This window comes from Harpia harpyja, chromosome 19 (assembly GCF_026419915.1).
Source record: "Harpia harpyja isolate bHarHar1 chromosome 19, bHarHar1 primary haplotype, whole genome shotgun sequence".
In the NCBI taxonomy this organism is placed as follows: domain Eukaryota; kingdom Metazoa; phylum Chordata; class Aves; order Accipitriformes; family Accipitridae; genus Harpia; species Harpia harpyja.
The window spans coordinates 21,570,814-21,582,577 of NC_068958.1; the positions used below are offsets into that span (position 1 = coordinate 21,570,814).

General features: G+C 54.0%; 1 protein-coding gene across 3 annotated transcripts in view; it reads left to right on the top strand.

Annotated features, from left to right (window-relative positions):
- The window catches only part of CDK18 (cyclin dependent kinase 18), a 40,087-nt gene extending 32,836 nt beyond the window's left edge, over positions 1-7,251 (top strand). For all 3 annotated transcript variants that reach the window (XM_052815256.1, XM_052815255.1, XM_052815254.1), the window contains exons 11-16: positions 57-154; positions 520-625; positions 843-885; positions 1,413-1,503; positions 1,848-1,925; positions 2,248-7,251. In XM_052815256.1, coding sequence (XP_052671216.1) covers positions 57-154; positions 520-625; positions 843-885; positions 1,413-1,503; positions 1,848-1,925; positions 2,248-2,282 — 451 coding nt within the window. In that variant the 3' untranslated portion in view covers positions 2,283-7,251. The remainder of the gene's footprint in view (positions 1-56; positions 155-519; positions 626-842; positions 886-1,412; positions 1,504-1,847; positions 1,926-2,247) is intronic.
- The last annotated feature ends 4,513 nt before the right edge of the window (positions 7,252-11,764 follow it).

Sequence of the window (11,764 nt, forward strand, 5' to 3'; positions counted from 1 at the left end):
GGGGCATCCCCAGGGCTTCTCCCTCACTAATCCCAGAGCCTCTGCTGCTGCTTTAGGGGTGTTGGGTGCATCCACTATGAGATGGTCACCGGCCGGCCCATGTTCCCCGGTTCCACGGTGAAAGAAGAGCTGCATTTGATCTTCAGGCTGCTGGGTGAGTCTTCTGCTGTCTCCCAAATCCCCACGCGAGGGCAGTGGCTGACTGCAGGAGCGGTGACAAAGCGCAGCCTCGGGAGCCTGGAGGGAGCCCAGCCCGTTGGCAAAGCCTTGCAGTGGCGTGGGCAGGCGTGGGCAGGCGTGGGCAGAGGCTGCCTGCAGCCTCCCACCAGGCTTGCAGGCAGCAGAGGTGTGAGGGCGAGGAGCTCCTCGCCGGCTGCCCCTTGGGACGCGCAGGCGAGTCCCAGCCTGCCGGGGATATTCGTGCCCTCTCTCCTGGGCAGGATTCTGGCATTCGCATGCATGAGGCTCTTCTCTCTGCACCAAATGAGGATGACAGGTTTCCCCCTCTCCCCCTCTCAGGAACCCCAACAGAAGACACCTGGCCTGGAATAACATCCAACGAGGAGTTTAAGGCTTACAGTTTCACCCAGTACCGAGCCCAGCCGTTAATAAATCACGCTCCAAGGTACCTTCTTGAGCAGGGACACGTAAGGCATGGTGGGCTTGCGCTGGTAGTAAGCAGGAGCCTGGGGAGACCAGTTTCATTTCCTCCTTGGGGTGCTGGCAGCTTCTGAATGCAGCTGTGCACTGGAGGTCCCAGCTGCCACTTGTCCCTTGCATTGATGATTGCAGTGTCTCCTGGGTGCAATAATGCTCCGTTTTTCATTTCCTCCTTCTCTAAGGCTGGACTCAGAAGGGATTGACTTGCTGATGAATCTCCTTCTGGTGAGTGGTAGAGCAGTCCAGGTCGATGGCAAAGGGATTTGCTGAAGTGAAGGTACTCTGGCTGCCCTCACGCTGATTTTGGAGCCAGGCAGGAGAGGAGCTGCGACTGCAGAATAAGTCACAGCCCTACAGCTATGGCATTGTAGGTGCTATCCCAAACCACCTCCCACTAAGGACGGTGAATCATCCTTCACCCTATGTCCTTTCACACAAGTGAGAGGACACAAACCTGGTGATCCATAAGGCACGACATGACCGGTGCACTCACGGTCACACAGTGTGTGCTGTCCCTTGTGCACATGCAAATGGTACTAGTAATTGCCTGCACACCCCCGTGGTGCGCACGGTGTTTGGACACACTGTCACCCACGCAGCATATGAAATTGCTCGGGGACTTACACGTGCATAGGTGCACAAATGTGCACACACCCTGTACGGGGCCTCTGTGCCCACTGAATGCCGTCTCGCACGTGCAGACTTTTTTCTCTGGGATGTATGTAATTGCCTTTCTCTGGGACTTTGCGCAGTACGAAGCCAAAGGCCGGATTTCGGCGGAGGCAGCCCTGCGGCACGCTTACTTCAAGAGCCTGGGAGAGCGGGTGCACCTCCTGCCTGACAGTAAGTGCACGCTGTCCTCTTGCCTGGGGGATGTGGAGCAAAGAGCTCCTGCGCAGCCCGAGGGTGATGGTTTGCAGCCAGATCTCTTCGGGATGCCTCCTGTCTTTGCTTACTCGGAGGACATGGGTGCTTCTGCAGCAGGGTGGAGTGGGAGCTAGGGGGCTGCGAAAGCAAGAAACGGTTTTGGGCAGGACAGTGTAGAGTAGGAGTGAGCGTGGAAGAAAAGCTCTGATGAGGTGCAGTGCTGCATTTGGGCACTGCCGTCCCTCCTGGCTCTGGGTTTGCAGACTGCTGCCGGCTCAGCCAGCTGGACTGACCCCTCTCTCTCTGCCCCCTCTGCCTAGACGTCTCCATCTTCTCCCTGAAGGAGATCCAGCTTCAAAAGGACCCTGGCTACCGAGGCTCAGCCTTCCAGCAGTCAGGTAGGACTGGGGAAAATCATGCTGACCTCTCCCAGGTGGTGCCACGGACCGTGCTGGCACTGAGATTACTCCCAGTGGGTCCCACATAGGAAAAAGCCAAACCTGATCCCTGACCCCTGCTTTAGTCCACAAATTACCCCTGGGGCATCCTTGCTTGTCACCTGCCACGGTACCAAAGTCACATCTAGGTGTCCCGAGGACCTCCTCCGTGAATGCCATGGGCTCGTAACCTCCTAACCCAGAGCACCGCAGGGCTCAGCTTCTCTGCAAAGTGCCGCTCGCTGTCTGCCCTCTCTGACCCATCTCTCTCTCTCTTCCTCAGCCCGAGGGAAGAACAGGAGGCAGAGTATATTTTAAACTCGGATCTCGCGTTCCCCTTGTCACCATGGAGATCAAAGCACTGAGAAAGGAGACGGCAACACGCTCCCACCTGACCCACCGCAGAATTACTGACTCGAGCAGGATGATGCTGAAGCGCCCTTGGCCGCAGGCTCTCCCCTGCCCGTCCCCACAACCACAGCCCCTAGCAGCTGCTGTTGATGGACCTGTGGCCTTTTTCCCCTCTTGTTTTCATGTTGCCCCCATCAGACGTGAGCCGCTGCCCTCTGTGCAGGTGCTCTAGTGAGGAGCTGCCCTGGGCACTGCCCGGAGCGCAGGATCATGAGCTGCCGCAGGGAACCGCTCGCTGCCCTTGGGGGGGTGAGCTGGGCACGGGGAGGTTTTGTGAGCAGAGAGTGGTGTCTCCAAAGCTGGGCTGTGGATCGTAGCGTTTGGCCCAGGCAGGCATTTTTGAAAAAGTACCTTTGCTCGGACAACCTGCTCTGCACCCCCTGTTTCCTGGGGAGACACTTTGCAGCCACGTTACGAGTCGGGGGCATGACCCAGCCCTGGCACTGGAGAGACTGCACCTGAAGCACAAAAACCAGGGCAGCCCTCCTTTATTTGCCCTTGCCTCTGCCTACATACCCCTTTTTTCTCTCCCCATCTTTGATACCTGAATCCTGACAAGGATGGAGCAGCTGGGAGGAGGGGGCTTCCCCTTGCTTCCCCCAGCATCTCCCCCTCCTTGCCACCATTGCATTTCCAAATTCAGTCAGCTGGCTGCTCCCCAGGGATGTCCTGAGCTGAGAGCAAGGGCTGGCTTATCCCTCCTGGGGTGCAGGTACCTGCTGGTAGGGCTGTGCAGAAGCGGGGACAGATGAGCATCGGCTCCGTGCTGCCTCCCATTGCTGCGCTGAGCCCTTCAGCCAGCCTTTCCCAGGCCCCGACGCAGCAGCCCCTTTCTCATCACCGAGCCTGCCACCCCCCCAGCCCGGGACCCTCTCCACCATCATCACAAGGGGCAGGACACGGTTCCCAGACAAGCGCATCTCCCCCCCGTCCCGTCGCCGAACCCCGTGCGATGTGGCAGAGCCCGAGCCGTGCAGCTTCTCCGTACCAAAGTGTTGCACACACCCACCTCAGTGCATTTCTACCCAGAGGAAGGGGGAGAGGTGCCAAACCTCCCACAGCTCAGCTGTGGGGACCAGAAATAGACCCGGAGAGAAGCAAATCATCCCTCAAACCTCTTCGCCTGGCCTCTACATTTGTAGCCAACGCCAGATCGTACCAGCCCTGACTCAGATCGATGCCGTGAGACTGAGGTGTGTGCTTAGATCTGAGCGTGCTTTGCTGGCCGCGGACTGCTCCTGGTGCGTTCTCCCCTCCATACACTTCAGGAACGTGCCAAATCCATCCTGAGCGAAGAGGCCCTGCTGCACCTCTCCCCCACAGCCTGCAAACAGCCTGAAACGTCTTCGAGTGTGTGAGCGTTGCAAGAAGTCTTTCTACTGTATAATATTCACATCCTTTTCTTGGCTGTCCCGGATGACTAGTCCTCTCGCCCATCGGTCCTCCGGCCCATGGATGTGGCCAGGAGACTCTGGACTTGGCAGATGCTGTGACTGTCACCGGGCACTGGCACTGGCAGGACATGCTGATGTCTTAACCCGTCACGCTCCCAGCCTGGGAGGCATTGCTCAGGGGACGGTAACTCTCCATGCCACTGTTTTCCCATCGAGCAGGGACGGAGGGCTCTGTTTTCTGCTTTGCTCTGCAGCATTTCTTCTGTGATCCTTGGAAAATGCAAAGCGTGAGGATAAATGCGGAGACCCCCAAGCCTCCCAAAGCTTCTGGGGTGACTCCTCCCTGTGCCAGTGCTGGATGCGCCCTCCGAGCTTCCCCCATCAGACCAAAGCTGTTAATTCGGGTTTGTCCTAGACAAGCATCCAGACGTCTGCATTGTTTGAGGTTTGCCCATCCCTGCTCAGTTCCCTTCTCGGTATGTCCAGCATACGGCAGGCTGAATAGTTCATTAATTGTTTCCATTTGATAGGGAAGAGCATCAATAGCCATCAGCCACCAGTGACGCATTTCACCCTGATGTCAGGGTAGCGTTTTGCCTGGTTTCCTACACCCGGCTCCTGCTGCATGGGGTTTTTCAGTAGGGAGGTTCGCAAAGGGAGGTGTTGGCTGGAGTAAGTCTGAACTCTCGCACTGTCATCTTTTCTTTCACAAAGGCATTTTCTACAGGAATTTCCTTGGCATGGCAGGGATCTGCGGTGCAGACTTGCACTTCCCAGGGCAGCCAGCTCCTATCGGGAATTAGCAGCTCAGCAGGCAGGCCAGCTCACGGACGCAGCGTCTGCCCCTGCAGCAGCAGCTTCAGGTACACGGGGCGAAAAGTGCTGGCGTCCCGGGGGGGTCAGAGCCTCCCCTGAGGTCTGTGAGTGCAGATCGGACCGGAGGGAGCAGGAACCCCCTCCACCCGCTCTTGGGAAGCCCATTCAGGACACGTTTGACCTGTCTTGGTGCAGTTTTCTTGCTTGGCGTTACCATCCCCGTGCACCGAGATTGCCTTGGGCATAAAGCGCGCTGGGGCAGGGGGTGCCCAGCTGAGCCGTCCTGCTTTCACGCCGGGAGGACGGAGGCAGACCACACTAGACCACCAGATCGGTGCGGCCTCGGCTCTCCCCGCATAAGAGAGGTATTCCTTTTGAAGGTCAAGGTCACCTACGGGAACCGCTGGGGAGAAACGTTGGGGAAAAGACCTAGCAATGACCGTGTAGACAGGACTGCTTTACCCGGGATCAGATAGCAAAGAGAAAGGGCCTGTTAGCTGCTGTTTATTCTTTCATAGCCTTTGCCTTTCCTCCTACAAGTCCTCCCTGAAGGAGACACTATTATTGACTAGCCCTGTGTGCTACTAACAGCCCGAATTTAAGATAACCCCTTTTGTTCCACCACATTGAGTGGATATTTGATTCCTATTCAGAAGGGCGATAGCGTGTGTAAATATTGGTGCCTCACCGAGCGAGGTTCAATTTACAAGCTCCTGTCGCTGCTGCGCTTGCACGTGTCGGCTGGCAGAGCCCCGAGCGTCTGATCTCCCACGGCACGCTGCCCGCCAAAGCCTGCCCGACCCCGAAGAAAAGGAGCCGCAGGTTGGCAGCGATCAGTGCCGGGAGCCGAATCCCCCTTTCTCCATCTCCTGGATAGTGTTACAGTCCCCCTGAGGACCGCAGGGTCCGGCTGGGTTTATGAGGACCAAGATCCCTTGGATGCCCCAGTTTATAGAAGCCCCGAGCAGAGCGGTACCCCGCTCCTCCCCACCTGCAAGGGGAGGAAATCTGCAGCAGGGCTCCCGCTGCCGATGGCATCGCTCCCTGCCTGCTCCGGCAGCTCATCCCCGGGCAGGCTTTCCCTAGCTTTTGGATCACCAGCCGGCTCTCAAGTTGGATTTTTTTAAAGTAGCGCTAATGAAAATGCTGGGAATGTCTGTGGCTCGCCGGCATTTTTTTCATTTCATGTGTTCTCCCATCCATCGCTTTGCAGAGTAACTGGCCCTCATCGCAGATGGGGAGTTTTGACAAAAGGAAACCGTTGCTTTGTCTTCCAGACATTTTTCTTGCAATTTTTTTTTTTTTACCAGTTCTGGTGGAAAATGGAGTTTTGGCTGTGCCCTCAGGAAAGGCTGTATTCTTTCGCCTGTCCAGCTGATAGCTAGTTAAAGAAATGTAAGTAAAGTAATGTGTAAAGCAAGGTCTGTGTTACGGGACAACAATAAAACTTAAAGGCAGAGCTATTTAATTTCACTCTCTCCATACACACATGCACACGCCTTTCCTGGCCCAACCCGTTGCCAATCTATGTCAAGTTTTTAAATAACAAAACTACATTGTATCTTGGAGACTAAGGACAAAAAAAGTGGATTTTTTCCTCTCCCTTACACATGATGAAAAAAAAAAGTAATTGGAAGGCTGTTTTCCCAAGCTTCTCAAACGTTTTGTTTTGTTTTTTTCCCCATGACTTATCTTTAGTCAGAAATTAGGCTAGCATAAAACAGGAGCCAGAGCTCCCAGAGCAGGCTAGGAACAGGCAGGTGGGAAAACATTAGAGAAAGAGTCTAACCCACTGGACTGAGGAAAGTAAAAGGTTTAGTGTGTGTGTCCCAAGGCAAGGGGAAGGGACCGGACCTGGGGGTGGGAGCGTGCCCGGCCTTACGTGGCCAAACTCTGCTTTCACCAGCCTAAATCTGGCATCTTGCAGCCACGCAAGCCCAGGTTTGCTCGGAGCACAGAGCCAGCGATGGCTGAGCGGGTCCTGCAAGGGCCATCAGGTCTTGAGCCTGAAATACCTGAGGTTAAAAGTGACATGATCTCACCTGCCAAAAGCTGCGGCTCTCTGCCTGACCGTGCTGCTCCGGCCGTGCCGCACCGCCGTCCTGTCTCTGTACGCTCGAGTCTTGTAAGAAATGCGTTTGGATGTCCCCTTAGCACTCCCCACTAGCGACGTCTGGGCACAAACACTATGAAACCCACTTTCTGGTTTCTTCATTGCCTTCTTTCCTCCTCAGCATTATGCTTGTCCTACAGCCTACAGCAGGAAAAATAGATCCAAGCGGCGAGGATACACATACTGTGAATGTTCTCTGGTGTGATTCATTTGCAGAATACCAGTAATATATTTAACTAGAGTTGTACAAACGAAAGATGCATTTTAAAAGAAATGATTTTAAAGATTTATTCCAAAAGAAGCAATGATTTTTTTATAGAAAGTTTTTCTGGAATAAATGGAAAGGTACAAAAAAAAAAAAAAGAATAAAAGATTGTATCCATCTATCAATCTTGTGTCTGAATGTTTTATAAGAATATTTCAATTTTTGTATTTCAGATGTGTCATGGACTATTTTGTGGATGTGCTCATTTTATTGCTAAGGCTTATATTACAGTTGTATTGTGAACGCTCCAAAGCCAAGATTGGACAATAAACTTTATTGAATACAGGATAGTTTTGTACAGGATATAATTTTTTTCTTTTCTTTTTTTTTGGTAGGAGAAGGATCCGCTTTGTTTTTGAATTTCAGCTAGGTAGCACTGACATCTCGGGCACGCAGGTCCCTTGGCAGGCTCCCGAGCGGTGAGTTGCTCCGTGGTGGGCGTGCAGGGGACGCAGGCTGCCGGACCGTGGCAGGGATCGTGCCGTGCCGTGCCGTGCCCTCGTTGTGCCTTCCCGCAGACTTATTCCCCACAGCTGCGTTCTGTGCAGCTCCAGGACGCCTTTCATTTTCACTCCTGCTAGCAGGGCATTTTTCAGCTGGCTGTAGTAAACTCCCAGACACAGACTTGGTGCAAAAGGAGTTTCCCACCACCTGATCTTTGCAGGAGGTTGAAACACAAGACCTCAGAAACTTATGTGCAATAGGAAAATGTTTCTGTGGTCCCTTGCACGGACCCTAAGGCCCTAAACAAATATTGCCATAAGCCTATCAGGCAAATAAAGCACAGAGCTGACGTGCCTAGCCCATGGTTGCAAAGCGACTGAAGGGCAGAGCTGGGGAAGGGACAAGGGAGCCCGGTTTCCCACAGCTCTAGCAGCTAAAAATCTCCCTGAGATCTGAGCTATTCAGCACAGCAATCCCCTTTACATATTCCTGCTCTCTGGCCCATCGGTGCTGAAGAGAAGCTACAGCCACCCGGGTCTGGGGGACCTGGAATGAGCCAGAGGTGGAGGACGCGGGGACCTGTGGTGTGAGCCTGCGGACGATGGGCGGCTGGTTTAGGGAAGGGGGCAATGCCCTTCATCCCGCTCCCCGGGCTGCACCTCCAGCCAGCGCCCAGCCTGCCTGAGTCACGTTCAGGCACTGGTGTGGGCAGAACCCCAGTAACAAGCTGTTTGCCAAACCAGTTCCTCCATCTGCCGCTCTCATTCCTGCAGTCTCACGGCAGCTGCCGGCACTGGGTCTGGGGAAATGCCACCGAGCAGTCCCAGCCCACGGACCCGACCGGCATTTGGATGTTCCCGGCTGCCCAAATAGCCGTGACCTCCCCGCTCCGTGTCCCTTAGGGGGGGTCCTCCTCCCTCACAAGGATGCTCAAGGCAGGTCACCCATCGCTCCCCGGGTCTCTCAGCGTATCTGCAAGGCGGGGACGATATCTGCTGTGCTCAACGAGATTATTTGTGTGTCATTAAATTACAGGTGCGTCTCGGGAGGCTCAGCCTGGTCGTTTCCTTGCAGCCTGCAGCCCTCCTCTGCCGCAGTTTTAGTGCAGTAAAGGAGGAAGCACATTGATTCCAGCTAAATCGGAGTGGGTGTGTGAATTATTTCAGTTGGACGGTAGGAAAACATGTAGGTGAGCGCTTCCTCCTTTTAGACAAGTGTCACAGGATCTGTAATAACTGGGCCAAGATCTCAGGCTAATGCTTGACCTAGAAGCGGAGCCAAGCTTTCCAAATCACACGGTGTGTTTTAAAACTCTTGACCCTGAAATAACATGGGGTGAACACCTCTCTTGTGTGCTGCCTGCCGTTCCAGCTGCCCAGCCCATTCGTGCTGGGTTGCTGAGCGTCTTACATGCAGCCTAGAATAATTCAACCCATCGTATGGAGAATTTAGCTGGTGTTGTAAGAAGCATCACGTCTTTTCTCAGTAACACTCAATGAGTCGGGGTGGTTATTTTCTTACTTGCTTAAGCTTGCTTGGTGGTGGGTTTTTGGGGCTGAGTTACAGCTGTTGAAAGGCATCGGTGCGCCCATCTCCAAATGCGCATGCAGCTCGTCGGCCCATCACACCGGCACACGTGGTTGCTGGGATAATGTGTTTGGGTTTCTGAGGGTGTCAGCCCAGATTTTCCCTTCGTGGTCTCTTGGCAAAAGGGGGAAAACTGTTCGACAGTATCTCAGCCCCAGGCCCTTGGCCGCAGCTGCCAACCCACACACTGGCAAAAGCCTCGAAGGAGCCTGTCCCCAGGCGCTTGCTGTCCCCAGCCCACCCGTGGGGCCTCAGCTGGTTCCACCCCGAGGAAGCCTTTAGAAAACCTATTACTAGAATTGAATTTCCCCACTGTGTTGAGACTGGGCTAAGAGAAGCGATGCCAGCATCACAACAGCAAATCTGAACAAAATCTGGCTTCTCGGTTGAAGCTCTATAGAGTAGTCACTGCAAAGCAGGACCGATCGTGTTAAAGAAGTAATTGCACCACTGGCTGAAAAGATTAACTGATATAGTGTGAAAAACCCCCGCTGTGCCTCTTGCTGGCCCAGGAACGTGCGAGGGCACAGGAAGCAAAAGGAAGGTGCTTCTCAAAGGCTTGTCGGATCTTTTTGAGCAGCAATGGCACGCACCGACTGATGCTGCTCTCTGTGATCATGCTGCTCTGCTATTCCTTCATTCATGATTTCACTTTGCAGTTTGCAGCAAGCGCAAAAATGTGGGTGTTTAATTCATTGCAAGTACAACATTGATTTCAGTTTGGAAAACAGCCTAAAGTGCCTCCTCGTGAAGCTAATTCTGGTATTGCACATACTCATAGTCCTGTGGCTTGCATTTTTATGAGCTACTTCTGAGGATCTGGGTTTCAGTATGTGGAGCCAGAAAGGATCAGTGTGTTCTTATGCTGACTAACCCACCTACGCTTCGTTTCTTATTTGCAAGCATATCTTGCATGATTTGTGTTATCCCTGATAAAATGGCCTGATATTCCTGGAAGCAAGTGTGCTGGCATTTAGGCCATTGCTTAGCAAAGTGGGGTCAGCTGTTGTAGCCGGGGTAGGGGTTGTACTAACATTTGTAACTTCTGGTGCCTGGATGCTGCCTTTTCATCTGGGAGTGGATGCAGTGAACCTGCAAAGGTGGGGAAAGCATTGCTCAGCCATTTTATAATTGGGAAAGTCAAGGCCCAGAAAGCTGATGCTGTCAAGTGATGGTGATGCAGTAATGGAAGCCAGGAGTAGACTGCAGGTCTCCTGACTCCCTGTCCGGTAAGGGGAGAGCCAAGATCAAGATTGACATCAAGAATGTTGTCCGGGGGAGCCACGGGTAAAGCCCTGTCAGCCCTTTTATTGGGGCATGGCACCTGGTGTGTGGAAGATAAGGATCTGCTGTTTCATCAAGTAACCCCAGCTCCATGCACAAGGAGGTGTATGGACAGAGAGGGTCAGGAGATGATCTTCCCAGCAGCATTTTGATGGAAAGGCCTTTACTGTCACAATCCTTCTTCCTTCGTGCTCTTTTGTCCCCACTTATTGATGGAGGAAGAGAAGCTGAGGCAGTCTGCAGTGGCGTGGCCTCTCAAAGCTAGTTACTGCCTGGCAGGGAGAGCCTGAGGCTGTGGCTCACAGGCCTGTGCATCAGCCTCCCCCTCCCCTCCATCCTGCCATCCAGGCTATTAAGGAAGATGGTTTATCACGTAATGATAAAACCCAATTTCCGGCCATGCTGTTGACTCACTCCGTGTCTGTAAGCAAAGAGCTTCATTCCTTTCTGGCCCTCAGTTTCCCCATCAGTAAAACGGGATAACAACATTGCTCCGTCCCTCCAGGCAGCTGAGCTGTTTCTTTGATTGCTTAATGGTTTCAGGTGCAGGTGCCTGGCAGCCACAGGAGTTCTGCCTTCAGGGCCATCAGGGGTTTATTGCCCACCTGTTCTGTGTTATTGCCCCCAGTCGCCTTGTTCCCTTTGGTGGTGGAAGGGGATATGATCCTGTTCTCCTTGCTCTGGGAAGACTCCAGCAGATGCCACAGCCAGGGAAGAACAAGGACTCATGCAATTTGGATTAGCTAAACATTAAGCTATGTCCAGGTGGAAATGAGCACCTCCAGCCCCGGAGCAGCATTCCTGAGGCACGGGTCACGGGACGTGTGAGTACGTGTGCGGGGTCCGCTGGCACGGGAAGGGACCTGGTGTGCAGGCCTGGAGCCAGCCCTCTGTCATGGCTGAGCTCCATCGATTCTGGTTTGCCTGGAAAGAGCGTTCTAAAAATTGCTAGTCTTTCCTCGCTAAAGTAGGTGAAATATTTATAAATCCATCCTCTAGAGGAGACCTTTTGCGTAAGCATCAACCACTCCGACTTCAAAAGGCGCACGCACCCGCACCCCCACCCCCCCCAAGCCATCTTGTGCTTCTCACCCAGAGAAGGGGCAACTTTAATTGCATTTGTCTGGAACGGTCGTGTCTATTTACGGGTACGGGAGGGCCGCAGAGACGGTCGGCACCAGAGAGAGGGGATTTCGGGGTTTCCTCGCTTGGCTGGGCTCTCTGTTGCATCAGGTTTGCTGCTGCTGTGGCCGTAGTTCAGTGTCACCCGTGCCGTGAGGTGTCACCCGTGGCGGGGGGGGCTGCCCCACTTTTGGCAAGACGATGCAAACCCCGCGGGGATACTGGGGGAAGGAGGGGATAAACTGGGAGCTCCTTTTCGCTCCCCGGAGGGATGCGCTGAAGCACGGCTTGACCTCAAACCGGAGCGGGGTCCTCCGGGGCGGTTTCGGGGGGGGGGGGGGGATGGAGAGGGGGCTCCGCCCCG